Raw genomic sequence first — 15,783 nt, 5'->3', positions numbered from 1 at the left:
ACCATCTTACTATGGAGGTACTGGAAAGGGTTAATAGTTTTTCCCTTACGTTCATTTTCGAGAGGGTACCGTACAGTCCCTCTCTCAAAACTTTCTGGCTGGTGGCAGTGGTTACTACCGTAAATATTAGACCGCAAATATTTCCCTATTTGATTTTCCCATTGTTCGAGGCTACCACTTTTTCTGACAGTCTCTTACATACCGCTGGTGTATTTTAATATTAACTTTACTCCGGTAGGTTTTTATTGCCAGAACTTTAATATAACTTCTTTCTCGTGCCTTCCTCTAAACTCCTAACCCAGGTCGGGGATCCTTTGTTCGTCCTTTTGGCGGGCTTCTGCCGAGAAGCCCCCCTTTCGGCCCCACTGAGTCTGGGGTGGGTCCATTGTGTGGGAGGGGGGAGTAGGACCCCTGGACAGGGTTGCCTCAGCAACCCATGTCGCACTCTATCCTGATAGGCTGGAGGGTCTCCCGCCAAGATGACCACTCCACTGTGTGAGTGACAGCTAGGCTTTTTGCATAAAATGAGTGGGGATCTTTTTGCATAAAAGCAGGGTCCTGAGGACTGGAAGAGCAAGACGTTGCCACTGGAACTAAGAAGCCAAAGAGGAGAGAAGCCAAAGACATACTGTGAATACCAGCCCGATCCTCGCTGCTCTGGAGTTGTCTCTTCCACAGCGTCCTTTATCAACAGGAATCTCAGTTCATCTTGGAGCTTCTGGGCAGCAGGGGCTGGTCTGTCAGGAGGTTTTCTTAAAAAGGGCAGACAGTATGCCGGTTTGGCGAGCTGCAATGCCCGGGCATCAGAGGTAATCTCCCGCCAATGGGGCAAATGCTCGCCAATTCTTCCCCCAACTGGTGAAACATGTGGGTAGAAGTTAGACCAGATTTGTGGGCGGGGCCATCCCTGCCGCAGTTGCCACTGTTTGCTTGCTGGTCCCTTGAGGCCCACCTGCACCTTTCTGTGATGCGGGAAATGACTCTGCCCTTGCCTCGGCTGAGGGAGCTGTACCTTTTTCCCCGAAAGGGACGTACTGCTTGAATTCCCTTCCTCTGGAGGAAAAGCTTAAGGATGACTTGGGCAGTTTCTGCACATCCAGGCCTAGCGACTTAGCTGCAATCTTGGAGTCCTTGAACTTCTCAAGGGATTCATTGCCCCTGGGGTCGAAGAGGTGTTCACCATCAAAGGCTATGTCCAGCAGCTTTGCCTGGACTTTGGTGAAAACCCTGAACTATGGAGCTAAGCTTTCTTCTGTAACACTGTGGCTGACAACATGGCCTTGCCCGCACAGTCTTCAATGTCCAGCCCGGAGTTTATAGCTTCACAGACCACCTCATTTTTATCGTCCATGAAGGGCAGGAGCATGTGCCGCATCTCCCCAGCTGGGATATGCTCTGCCGCCATTTCTATCATTCTCCACAGGCCATACAAATATTTTGCAGATGCATTTACAGCCTTCAGGACTATGATGCTTGAGGAGAACACCTTTTTTGCAAGGGCATCATACTTCTTTCAGTCAGCAGATTTTATGTGGACATTGATGGCCTTGTGTTGACCTTGGGTGCCTGCACTACCAATATCTTGGGAGTGGGGTGCGTAGAAACAAATAGTGGATCCCGGCGTGCTGGCCTATATTTTTTTGTAAGGTCAGAATGAACTGAAGGAGTGGAACATGGTCTTTGCCAAAGAGTCAAAGAGTGGAAATGGGGTCAGCTATGGTCGCATTGAAAGGAAGTGCCCTTTCCGTCAGCGATCCCCTGTCCAAAATGTCAATCAATTCATAAGCTGACAGCATCCACCCCCCAATCAACTGTCCTCCAGTATTGGGTGTCGGCATGCCCGTGGCAGAGTGCCTGCTGGGAATCCAGGTATGGGGAGGTTTCTAGCATCTTACAGTACCTCTGCAAGGGCAGGCAAGTTGGCCTGATCATAAATAAAGTCACTCCCCCTAATTCTCTTACCAAATACTCTGGTCCGAAAGGCACTGGATCCCCTTCGTTGTCAAATACAGACTGCATCGTCCCAAAGAAGGACTGCCTCAACTATGGGGCAAAAAAATCGAGCGGCTCCCGGTGCCAACACCAAAGGATTGACACCCACAGCGCCGACAGAGAGCTTCAGAGGCATGGGTTGACTCTCGACCGTCTGCGCCGAGCCCAAAGGCGCCACACCCGATGATATCATGCATGACACGGCCTCCCGATGCCAGAAACATCGGGCATACTTCTAGCCAATGGGGCCTGCTGCATTGAGGGAGAGCCCGTATCAGCAGCGGACGATATCACCAATTGCAGCATTTTCTCTTTAAAGGCCTCCCACTCGGCCTTCGATGCACCTGGTTCATGGCGGGACTTACCTTGCGCCTCCGGGGAATCCGATTCCTGGCAGCATCAGTGACAGCGCTTCTTCATGTGGGACAAGGAAGATGAAAAGTGGCTCTGCAAGTGTAACCTCTTCTTCACCTTCTTTTGGCACTTGTCCTTCTCCGGGGTAGGCTCTTCTGTCTCGTGCTCTAATGACCTTGCGGTCGAACAAGCCAGTGACTCCGATGGAGGGTCCCAAGCGCGAGCTTCGCCGTCCGCTCCATAAGCACTTTGGAATTCATCATTTGACAGGACCAGCAGTCATTGGTGACATGGTCCATCCCGAGACACCATACGCAAATGGTATGGGTGTCGGTTATTGATATTTTTGTGTTACAGTCCCTAAATCTTTTGAATCCAGATGCCTTGGGACTAGACAGAATGGCAAAGTGCATGGGATTTGATCATGAAAAAAATCTAATCGAATTCTCTGAGAGAGTTGTTCTTATCGAGCGGTATGCTGAGCACGAGGGAAAAAAGAACTGTTGGTACATGGGCGTAGTGATGTAGTATATGTACAGCGACCAGAGTCAACAAGCTGCACGTCGAGTCAAGAGCTATTGATAACCGAGTTAAGATGCACTACCCCCCCTGTCGAAAGATTTTCTGAGTAGCTGACGCTGGAAGGTATTATCTTTCTGATGATCGAGAAAACAATCCATTAAAAAATATAAACGGAGGAAAGGGGGCATAGTGCATAACTTAAGTATGGCAGTCAATGTCACGTCCAGATTCAAGGAGTTCTACGGCCAAACAAAATGGAGCTGAGAGACGACGCTGAGCCACACTGTCCCCCTGTCCAAATTCTCTGAGCAACTGACGATGTGTAGGATATCAATATGAAGAGTCTGCCAGAGACCCTATACCGCACATATTGTTGATGTGATGCAGTGCTGGATATTCAAAACTCTGATTCATGGTAAGATGAATCGCAAGGCGATATGAACTGCCCAGAGTTACAGTAAGTTGATTTATAGGGACTTTTCCTGGCCTTCACACTGCAAACTGGTAGTGCGTACTTGCCACCAGAAAATAAAGGTATTGCCGATGAAAGAGATGTAGGAGCATATCTAGAGAGACACAAGCCAATCATGCAGCTCCCAGTCTTGAAGGATCTGTGCTAGAGTGCTCATGCAAATCAGTCAGTTAAAAAGACTTTGTTGAGCAGTTCATCTTAAGGTCTAAGATGGGTCTGAGTATCTTCCTTGGGTATAAAGTAGTAAAGGAAATACCAGCCTTTATGAGATCTCCCGGCTGTGACAAGCCCCAATGCTCTCTTCAGCAGCAACAGAGATCTCTTCCTATAGGAGCAGATTAGAAGGAGGCAAAGGGAGGATGGCTGGGAGGAGTGCTGCAAAGGCTTTTGTAAAGATGGAAGGCAGCAGCCCTTATTGACCTCTAGAAGGACCCACGTGTCTGTGATGACCCTGTACCAGGCCTGGAAAAGAGCCATACCTTGCACACACAGGTGATTTGTAATGGTAAACCTTTAAAACAAATTAGTAAGATTTTTATGTCCGCGAAGGGGTGCCTGAAACTAGCCTTCCTGGAACCTCTTATTGTGCCAATCTGAAGGTCTCTGGGAGGTTGCTGCACCTGGCACTGCCTAGTACAGCCTCTGTTCTTAGTAGGAAAAGGGTATGGCTGGACCAGAACAACTTGCACTTCCTGTTAACACTTGAAGCAAGGAAGTCAACCTGAGGAGCCCCCAATGAGAGATAATTTCCTTTAGAATTTCCTAACAGAGCTCCTACTTGTGGAAGGCCAAAGTAGATCTGCTCAACGCATCTGGCATGACATTCTCTGTTTCAGCAAGATGAACAGATGGCAGAGATATGTCATTCTCCAGAGCCCGGAAACCACAGGCACATTGCTTCTCTGTGCAGTGGCAAGGACTTCCCACCACCTCCTTTGTTAAGGTAGTGCATGGCTAAGGTGTTGGACTTGAGGACCAGCATACACTTGTTATTCACAGAGGCGAGGAAGGCCACCAGGGCCAGCCATATTGACCTCAATTACAGCAAGGTGATTTTCTCCTAACACACCTAGGGCGATCACAGTCCATTCACTGTCAGGTCCGACAGGCGAGTGCCCCAACCTTTCAAGGACACATCAATGAGCACTGTTAGCTGAAAATAAGGTTACCAAAGCAATGCACTTTCAACAAGTTGTTTCACTGGGACTAACACACAATTTCCAGAGATACTCTAGACCATTGGCCACAGAGGAGCCACTGAAGCGAGCACATCCATAGTCAAGCCTCTAAAGCCACCAAAATAAAGGAGGCCATAAGACGCAAATAGTGCATTTAGGTAGGCTGAGGCTTAAACTCATTCCTGGTACTGGAGGACTAGTACCATCCAATAGATAATCACCACTTGATCCTCAGTGTGAGAGGTCTGCCCAGGAGTGTTTCCAAGACAGTACTGATCAATCAGACCATCTGGTATGATGAAACCTCAGATGTCGAAGTTCAGGGAGAAGTACAATCTGTGCAATAAGCTGCATGTACGGAACAGATATGCAGAGGCCTGATCTGGGGAGCGAGATCAGAGGAGCTAGTCACCCAGATAGTGGAACACGTGAATGTTCTCCCTCTTGAGTTATGCCACGACCACTGCCAGCAGCTTGGTGAAGACACTGAGTATCAAAGATAGGCTGAAAGGAAATACTGGTAGTGGCAATGGCCCACAACTAAGCAAAAGGTACTTCCGGAGCTTGCTGTGGATCAGCACATGGTATTAAGTATCCTGAAGATCCAGAGAAACCAACCAGTCCTGTCGACTGACGGCTTGGAGGATCTGAGCCAGTAACCATTTTGAATAAATTCTTGCACAGGAAAGAATTCCATAGTCTCAGAACCACGATGGGATGCAAGAATCGTCCTCCTTCGGAACCAGAAAATAAAAAGAATACCAGCCTCTGCCCTGTTGCACAGCACAAGTTCTATTTCACCTTTTGCCAGAAGCTGATGCGCCTCCTCCAAAAAGAGAGGGTCTGGAGGCAAAGGAGAGTTGGAAAGACGATGGTCTGGAGGGCACTGAGTAAAAGAAGACAATATCCTAGTGAATGACCTGTAAAGCCCAAGCACTGGATGTAATGTAAGCATGTACGTGATTTCTTTGAAAATATTTCACCTACTGGATATTTCACCGAAAAACGAAATTAACATTTGACTTTTTCTACTTTTTTTATAAAGCGGGGGAAACCGCCCACAAACCCTCTCACCCCTCCCTACCCTAACTATACCCTTACCCCACACCCCGCCTATTATGCATTACACATACACCACTTCACCTACCATTTTCAGTGAAATAAATTAGGTGAAATCTCATTAGGTGAAATGGTATTCGATGAAATCTACAGTAACGGTGCTACCACACTATTATGAACTGAACTGGTACATTTTCCCCTCCCACTGCAGACTAATGGAAGAAGTGGCCTTCACACAGACTTATCACCTGGGGTTCTATAGGGCACCGCAGGGACACTACTTATGGGAGCTCCTCTGTCCCTGCCTCTGAGGTAACAAAATGGTTGCCATTTGCTCAAGGTCACTTAACCTCTTCTGCTGTGGGCATAGGAGGTCGAGGGGCAAAACCCACCTCGGCTAGCGGGAGCGGACGGCTGTGGTAACGCCAAACTCAAAGACTTAACCGTTTCCTTGTAGTACTGGAACATTTCCATAAATTCGATGCCCTTGGCCCGAAAAAGATTATGCATCTCAAAATGCATGTCCAGAAGCTTTGCCTGTACCTCTTGGGCATATCGCAAGGTTCTTATGCTGGAGTGCAACCTCACCACCAAGCCCGTAGCCATTGCCAGTCCCACACAGTCAGCCATGTCCAATCCTGACTGTATCATCTGTCTGCCCGACTCCTTGCCATCCACGACTAGAGCTTCAAAGCACTCTCTCATCTCTCTGTCTATCAGGTCTTTGGCCACTCCAGAGACTGCCGATCAGAGCACAAATGAAAATTTGGCAAGGGCACAGGAACCATCTATTACTACAGGGGCAAGAATGCCTGAGGGGAAAAACCTTCTTCCCCGTGCATCCAACCTCTTGCTCTCCTTGTTATGAGACAGAGAGAAGGAAACATGGACGTTTTCAGGTTGGCTGGGGAGGTGTGGGTAGACAGAAAGGCCGGATCTGAAGATGCTGGATGGTATTTCTTCGCCACAGCAGGTTTTCCCCAGGCTTTCAGTACTGGATCTTCTACTGCTGGATTAAAAGTTATAAAGGTCTCCTTACGAGGACCTTCACCTAGAATGTCCCCAAGTTCGAACTGAACAGATCTGACAAGCCTAGTGTAGCCCGACCACGTTAGCCACTAACCATTGGAATGAAGCCTGTGGTTTTCCCTGAGTCAGCGCTGGTAAAATGTCCAACTCCGGGAACATCACAAGACCACCTGCCTCCTGCAAGTCAGGATCCAGTTACATCTAAGATTACACATTGTATATGAACGCCTCCATAGGGAAGCAGAGTATACTACAGCCCTCATTAGGGCAGTTCTCCAAGGCGGGGGGGCCTGGGTGCCGACCGATAGGACCTCAAAGACTAAGCTTGTTGTCACAATGTTTGGTCCTTCCCAGTAGGAGCTAGGGCTTAGCTTTTATGTTTGCAGTCGCAGTACTTCACAGGATCCCTGCTGGCATGTCCAAGCGTGGTGGGTCCTGATGTCGCTGCCAGTGCCTGGGCCTTGGCGATGACTAGTATCTTCAACTGAAAAGCCTCCTATTTCTCCCAAGTGGGGGATTGGAAGGGGAAACTGTACCTGCAGAGCTGTATTCTCTGGAGCGATGACTCCTCTTCATGGGTGAACTAGAAAACCTGTGCACATATGAAGAGTTTGGCGAGCGTGAACTGTTACAGTGTTTCTGCCCCTTTTCTTTTTGGGCCAGGGCCAGTCTTCTGACCTACGCTCTGTACCATGAGACCTACACCGAGACCGTTTGTCTTTTCTGATGTAGAAAAAGGGTAAAGAGTTTTGCAGCCTGCTCCCGGAGGGCAATCGGATACATCGACTGAAATGACCCGCAGTCATGTTCCTGCCTTATCGACCGCAATCTGTACATGGCTTGAAGACTTAGGCATTCACTGGGTTAGGCATAGCAAAACTCAAAGTAGTGGTGTTCCTCGAAGTGAACAGAGTACAGAAAAAAGGAACAGCGGTCATAGGGCTCGGCGCTTGGATATGTACTGACCCTGACATCACATGCAGCACGGGGTGTCTAGAGGCATGAAGTGGACCTATTTGCCACCTGGTGGCAGAAAAGTTTCTGGAGATCAGCTAAGCTGGAGATAGCCATTGAAGGTGCTCTTTAGCTATATTAAGTGAACTAGAAGTCATGGCCAGTTATGTTTGAAAAAGCTATGGCCAGCAACAAGGTTTACAGACATTGTGATGAGCAAGTATAAAGCTCTACAGAAGTTGATAATTGCTTCTATTTTATGGAAACGACTGACTATCTGGCCATGTGTATTTAAGTCCTCTATCATGTTTGCAAACGCTAGTCAGCTATTCACATGTTCTACAACGGTCATACCCAGCAATCATTTTTCACAGAAATCATGTTGCACACTGTTGTACTAAGCTTATCATATTTAGGTCCATTAGAAGAAATGACTGTATGATGTCCTACTGGGACCACGGCTAGCTATTATGGTGTTATTGACTTAACACGCTAACAAATTGATTGGCAGGCTTCCTATGAATGTTCCACTCTGGAAGCTAATACTTCATTATGCTTTATTTATCCAAGTTAATGGACAATTCCAAGTTAATCTCAGGGATTTATCAAAGACTGAATAGGATATACTTACTTGCAAGACTTATGGGCACATGGTCTAAAAACAGCAGAAATTGGGTGTGCGTAGCAGATGGGACACAGATCTTCTTCACTAGTTGGCTGAAAGGTAAAAGAGTAAAATGTTAGAAACAAATGCCCAAAAATACTAGTGATTACAAATTCAACTCTATGAATTTCATTATACAAGAAAATAATAGGCTGACTCGGCCATGATAGCGCCTGGAGTCTTTAAAAGACATGATTGTCCAGAGCAGTGTTGGAGGGGCCAAGTATGGGTTATCGTTTGCACCTACTTTATGCACAAAGTTGATGATTCATTGGGCAGAAATGTCCAAAGGGAGTAGATGGAGGATGCCCTCCGGTTCCTCACAGTACCCATCTTCACTTTTCTTTTTTATTGTGGCATTTCATTTTATTCTGGACCATGTGTGTGTGTGTGTGTGTGTGTGTGCGTGTGTGTGCGCGCGTGCATGTTCATACAGGGTTCTGGGAGACCTGGACACAGCACTGGAACTCAGCTTTAAAAACTTGCATCCAGCGAGCTCCCACCCGCTTAATTCTGAATTTGTTCTGCACCACAGCAGACTTCATTTCATGTACGCCGCACCACCCAACATCATGCAGAGTTAAGGGCAACATCGATGGCATGTGGGGATGCAGGCATCGCCTTGTGGCTCAAAATCCTACTGTGCCAAAATAGTGTCGAGCACATTTTTGTAATGAGGGATCTTTTTTTAGGTGGAGACATCAATTAGAACAAGGCTGTCCAACATACGGCCCGCGGGCCACAATGCGGCCCCTCCAAGCCATTTGATGTTGCCCACGAGGCTCAAGTCCGTGGACCAGACTAATTAATTTGTTTCTGCAATGTTGGTCGGTCAGAAGTAATGAATGTGTATTACAGAGATAAGCTGGCATATGTGTTGGGCACACTGCACATGCTCAGGCAGCATCAATCATGCTTTGTACAGGACAATGCTGGCCTAAATTGGGAACAGCCAGCATAGACATGTTGTTACATAGGCATATTTTGGTCACAACCAGCATGCCAATGTGTTATATCAGTGACAGTGCTGTCTTACACTGTGGACACAGTGATCATTAAAATGTGTTGTGTTCTACAATGTTCTTGTCTGCTGTTGCCCTTTATAACTGATTGTAAACTTATGGCTTTTTGGTCACTTTTCCTGCTGTAAAATGCACCATTTCAGCCCCATAGTTGGAGAAAAAAATCTGGGGGGTGGAGGAGACACCTCCCCAAACCCTCCCTAGACCCTTATAGTTCCCTCGCTATGCTCGGTCAACCCCACTATTTCAGAAAAATATCAACACATACACACTGGAAGAAGTCACAAGAAACTAACCTTTGATCACTGCCCCTGACACCAAAAGCTATCTTTGGGACTGCATGGCTATCACTGCCTGTGATGCTATTGTGTCAAAAGTCACACAACATCGCGTTTTAATATACTGCTTTGGGTCAGGTGGTTGACTTTTGCGCTGGCCCACCTTGTGTCAAAAAGTGAATGCTTCGGCCCCACATTCAAAAAGGTTGGACAAGCCTGAATTAGAAGCAGCAAATATGGGATACCTTTCAAGTTTCTAAACGATGTAAGGCATATACTGCAGTGGAATACAGCAGACATTGTAACGCAAGTTTCAAATAAATGAAATGCCTTCTAAATGTTACCTATCGTCTGATTCGTCTCTCAGTATTTACTTTGTCTCTCCCCGCCATCCGTCGTTCCTTTAATTTCCCTCCCTAGTGCAAAGAAAGCTAATCTGATGCTAGCTCAGCGTCCTGTGTTAATGAACAGAGTGCGCCAAACTAGTCTCCCCGGCCTTCCCCACTGACCCTGGCTGCACTTAACATGATTAAGCACCATTCGAGGAGTGTATGAGAGGAGCTCAGCCCGTTAGGGTTTGCACTCACAGTTTCACCAGTGTACGTTGGCGAACGTCTGCAGGGATATGGTTTCCCGGCTTTCTGCTTCCTGTGCTACCCCAGGCCATTTGCAAACTGCCACATCTGCTGCCCCCTACTTTCCATGAAGGTACTACTCTGGACACACTTGAAACCAGAGGTGTCAATTTGCAGGACTTCGCTGGAGTAATGCAGGAGTAATACATGAATGGAAACTGAGGCCTTTGGAAAAAAAAGTTTGCGTTGTAAGAGAAAAATATATCCCTGCACGGTATGACACGGACTTCCATTTCCTTAGATTTCGGTTCATAAATATTGCACCTTGTGGAGTAAAAAGTAGTGTTGTAAATGGAAAAAGTGTATGAATGGCAGTCGAGAACATGGCAAAAGTGTATGAATACACGACCGCCTTAGTGATGTGTAATTATTCTCTCCTTTTCAGCCATTGCAATTTGATGATCGATTAACCATTCCAGTTTACGTAAATTCTGCTGGAGAACACAAGCAAGCCCAGGCATGGTTTGGCCTCTTTGGCCGTCATCACTGAGGTGCAGTTCCAGTCTATAACTCCAGCTGGCTCGGGGCCCACGCCTGGGCATACCCCTCCCACTAGGGGATGCTTGAGGCCTTGTGCATAAGAGATGTGGCCTAGCAGTACTAATTTGCATGTGGTCTTTCCTTATTTGTAATCACGCGACAGGGTAAACAACAATGGTCTGCAGATTAGCACAGCAATGCCACTGGTTATGATTCATTCAAATCCTTCCACGCATCACTCGAATTTTGAAAAAGACATCCCAAGTGGTTTGGGTATACCTAGATGTGCGTACACTGCTTGATGTGCTTAGAGTCTTAAGCTACACCACACTGATGATGCACAATGGGGAAGAAACGCTTGGGATTGCTGACGATTTCCTGCAGAAGGGATGTGAGACAGCAGTTCTAATTTGGATATGGTCTTTCCCCATCTGAAATTGCACGGTAGGCTGAAAAACTATGGTCTGGAGCATTGCCCGGAGCACTGCCAGTGGTAAGAATTAATTCAAAACCTTCCAACCATCGATCTTCAGTTATGTAATATGCTGGAGCATTTCACACTACATTTCATACATAACATACACAATGCGTGTCATGCAAATCGTGTACTCCTGGAATAATTGGGATCGTTTGGACAATGCCTGTTCTCTTTTGGTCTCTCTGGCTTGAACTGCTGTTTCTCAGTAGTAATATTATTAGCACAACACTTGACTTTCAGTCCATCCATGAGAAACATGTGCCCATTTACAAGGTTTTTGGTTTTGGCGCTTTGGCGGGGTCACCTATTTGCTAAAACATTGTATTGGAAAAGTTAAATTAAAAAAAGGAGAAAGGGGAGTTCGGAGCAGTGTATGGTGTTGCCATGACAACTTGCAGCCCGTGGCGATGAAATGGCCAGCGCACTATTTGGGCCGACACCCTCTCTCGCTCACGTCTGGCGGCCTGCTACTGTTATTGTGGAAGCTGTGCAAGCTCCGAAGTAGGAGCAAAATGCCTGCACTTAACTATATGGCCGTTATTATTTTCATTTGTATGCAGATATGTATGTCACTTAAAGTTCTGTCGGACTATGTTTAAAGTCTGCAGCAAAGTGATCTGTTTTCAAGCAGACTTTTGAAAGTTGTCTTTTGTGAGAATGCAGAAGCAGAGCAGAGGAGGGACCCAGAAAGTGCAGGGACGGGGAGCCCATGACTGAAGCAGCCAGCGAGACTAGGAAGTGGGAGTGCTACTGCATCCTGTACACAGAAAGATGATTCAAGATAAAACTGGGTGGGGACTCCTCACGGAGCTGCCATACAGCTGCTAGTTTGAGAGCCTCGCTCGGCTATTTTAAGAGAAGGAGAACTTACCTATCATAATGTTCTTTCTATGGATTCTTCTCCTGCAGGTTCCTCATCTGATAGATATTACTGCCAGCTCTGCTGCTTCGGTAAACTTTCGATAGGGGGCGTATTAGACTTCAACTCAGCCGTCGATCTGTCTTGCTCGGCACTCAATCGCCGGTTACAGGCATGACGTTAGGTGCCGTATCTACTACGCCCTGCACCTCAGTCCCCCTCATCCCCCCTCCCAAACCCCCCCCCCCGAGCCACACACTACATAGAAAAACAGAGATAACAATGGGCTAATAAGCCCATAGAAAATAACCAATGGCAAGAAGACAGAAAATGGTCACCAAGGACCATCACCAAGTAATCGGTTGAAATAGAAGAATAGAAGATGCGCACCAACCATCGACTCTCTGAGCTGGGATGGATGGGAGGGGAGATGAGGAATCTGCGGGAGAAGAATCCATAGAAAGAATATTATGGTTTAGCCAAATGTTATCAAACCCTGTATTCCAATAGGGATAGTAAATCGACCACTGAGATTAAGACATACTTAACGTCGCTAGGACTCCCACAACTCCCACTTGAAAATAAATTGGCCCTAGATCAACTGATCACTGCGGAGGAAATGGAGGAGGCGATCATGGGGCTAGCGTCAGGCAAAGCACCGGGTTCCGATGGGCTGGGGGCTGAATTTTATAAGGAGTTCCGTACGGAACTAACTCCCGTGCTACTGGAGACCTGGGAGGAAGCCCTAGAGGGAGGCATACTGCCCCCGACAATGAGGGAAGCCATCATAACTGTGTTACCCAAGCGCCGACGCCCACCTAGCGACATGTCATCATACAGGCCCTTATCGCTTAACAATGCTGATGCCAAGATATTTGCTAAGGTGCTGGCGAACCGGAAGGCACCATTGGTCTCCACATTGGTCCACCCTGATCAAAATGGGTTAATTCCCCTGCGATCCACTGCATTGAACCTCTGTAGACTATTTAGTATAATGGCCCAGATTGACCCCGGGAGAAGTGCAGTTGCCGTTGCCCTTGACGCCGAAAAGGCGTTCGACTCCGTGTCCTGGATGTATCTCTTTAGTGTACTGGAAACATTTGGGGTGGGACCCGCTTTCATTGGGTATGTGCGGCTGCTCTATACCGCTCCAGGAGCTAGAGTATGCACCAACAGAACCATCTCCGAGCTGTTCTGATTAGGTAGGGGCACAAGACAGGGATGCCCCTTCTCGCCCATCTTGTTCGCCTTAACCATTGAGCCAATGGCGGCTGCTGTTCGACTAAGACATAGGGACAGGGGAATAAACATGAAAAGCTCAATCCAACTAATTTCACTCTATGCGGATGATAGGCTCCTATACGTCCGTGAGCCAGAGAAAAACATAGCCCCCATTATGACAGATATATACGAGTTTGCGGACTATTCGGGGTATGTCATTCATTTAGCCAAATCGGAAATATTTCCGCTCACGCCTTCCACTAAATGCCATGAGACTGTGTGTGGCCTTAAATGGTCGGAACAGCATATCAGATACCTTGGGGTGCTAGTGTCTAGAACCAGGCAAACCCTTTACGCGAACAACCACGAGAAGACACTGCAGACATTGAGCACTAAGCTACAGATCTGGGGATGCCTCCCCATATCCTTATATGGTCGAATTGCTTTACTTAAAATGATAGCCCTCCCCAAACTATTATATTTCTTTGTGAACATACCCATATGGCCGGGCAGAGACTTCTTTACTAAATTACGGTCGTTGATAGTAACCTTTATATGGAATGGGAAGACGGCTAGAATTGGTTGTGGAAAAATGACAGAACCCTACAACACCGGGGGTATGGCAGCTCCAGACTTTTCAGCTTTATTATCTGGTCGCCCAGGCACAGTTTGCAAAGTATTGGTATGAGGACTCTGAGGAAACACCACATACTTGGGTGGAAGCGCATACTATATCCCCGGCAGACATTAGGTCAGTCATATTTAATCCAAGACACAAAGACACCTGTGATTATGACCCGGTCAGTTGCACGGTCCGGGCTTGGGGCGCATTGTTTAAGAGACTGAAGCTGGAGACACCATACAACTCGGTGGTCCCCTTGTGGAACTTTCTGGGCGATATGTTTATAGATGGTAAATTTGCAACTAAGGAAGACTTCATGAAAGCGATGGGGAGTGGACCACTCAAAATATTGCAATACTATAGAGTAAGGGCCGCGTTTCAGAGGAGACGGCCAATGTTCCCAGATGAACTGCCCCAACACCCCTGCACAAAACTCATCACCATGAATGCCGGGCTGGGTATCTCTAAACTATATGTAGCAGTGCAAACCCATACCCCCACAATAAACCGGGTCAAAGACAAATGGGAAACGGACCTGCAAATGCCCATCCCGGAAGATACATGGAGCAGATACTGTGCACTGACAAAAAAAGTTTCATTAAATGCGGGACTGCGCGGGAAACAGACCTGCAAATGCCCATCCCGGAAGATACGTGGAGCAGATACTGTGCACTGACAAAAAAAGTTTCATTAAATCCGGGACTGCGCTTGATACAATTTAAACTCCTAAACAGGTTGCATTACACGCCGGCTAAGCTGGCAAAATTCGGTGCAGAGCATGGGGGGGAGTGCCCCAAATGTGGGGCTCAGTCTGCAGGCTCTTTTTACATGTACTGGGAGTGCCCTGCTCTTCTGAAATTCTGGGGGGAGGTGGCTGAACTGTTGGCTGAAATCACGCAGATACCCCCGCAACTAACTCCCCACAAATACTTGTTTGGAGACATTGGCAAGTGCTCTGAGAAAACCAGGAGACTATTCAATGTGGCATGCGCAGTGGCGAAGAAATGTATCCTACAAGCCTGGAAAGCGCCCACACCGCCAAGCATGACCACCTTCCTTCGCAAACTGACATATTTGTATTTGTTTTATTTGTAACGCGCACCGTCAGGCCCGGAGGCATCAGGGCGCAACTTTGGACATGGTTACATTACGAGCATACATATATTCAAATTTTAGATACAGTGCAAAGTATTCAGAGCATACATCAATATACATCATTTACAGAGTAGAGATTAGAGCAGGTGTTTTACTGGGACAGGGCTCCAGGTATATAAGAAATCCGAGTTTCAATGTCAATGAGTGTGAGGAACAATATGTTCTGACTCTCCCGGGGGCAAGTCGGCCTAAAGACATATGGGGCCCCTTCCGCGTGTATCTGTGTGATTTGCTCTCAGATGATGACGCATCCATGTAATGTTGACTGAATGTTTTTTTTTCTGCTTGTCGATTTGTGTGAATTGGTGGGAGAGGGTTGCTGTAAGCTGTCGAGACCACGGTTGTTGAACAATAAAAAGAGTTTAAAAAAAAAAAAAAGAAAGAATATTATGTTAAGTAATTTCTCCTTCAATGGATTGCTTTTTTCCCACAGATTCCTCATCCGATAGACTCACACAGCAAGTAGATAAATGAGGCGGTAAGAAAGTTAGACCAGAAGGTTTTGCAACACCCCCCTGTTGAAACGCGCATCAGCCATGCAAGCAACATCCACCAAACTGTACTGCTTATGGAAAGTATGGAGGGATGACCATGTTGCTGCGTGACAAATATCCCTAACAGGGACTCCCCTTTGCAATGCGGTTGATGCCGAGACCCTTTTAGTTGAGTGAGCCCGGATGGCAATTATTTGCCTGCAGACTGGTAGCATTCTGCTATACAGAAGATGATCCAGCAGACAAAGTTCGTTTAGTTATAGACAGGCCCTTGCGGGCTAAGGAAACAGCCATGAAGAGATGACCAGCTCTTCT

At 47.1% G+C, this 15,783-nt stretch overlaps 1 protein-coding gene across 5 annotated transcripts in view; it reads right to left on the bottom strand.

Annotated features, from left to right (window-relative positions):
- RNF123 (ring finger protein 123) overlaps positions 1 to 15,783 on the bottom strand; it is a 3,033,138-nt gene that overhangs the window by 86,670 nt on the left and 2,930,685 nt on the right. For all 5 annotated transcript variants that reach the window (XM_069644183.1, XM_069644184.1, XM_069644185.1 and 2 more), the window contains exon 38: positions 8,192 to 8,277. In XM_069644183.1, coding sequence (XP_069500284.1) covers positions 8,192 to 8,277 — 86 coding nt within the window. The remainder of the gene's footprint in view (positions 1 to 8,191; positions 8,278 to 15,783) is intronic.

Source organism: Ambystoma mexicanum, chromosome 2p (genome assembly GCF_040938575.1).
Source record: "Ambystoma mexicanum isolate Mex_15411 chromosome 2p, UKY_AmexF1_1, whole genome shotgun sequence".
NCBI classification, from domain to species: Eukaryota; Metazoa; Chordata; class Amphibia; order Caudata; family Ambystomatidae; genus Ambystoma; species Ambystoma mexicanum.
Note: the sequence above shows the minus strand (reverse complement) of the source record. Positions and strands in the feature narration are given on the sequence as shown.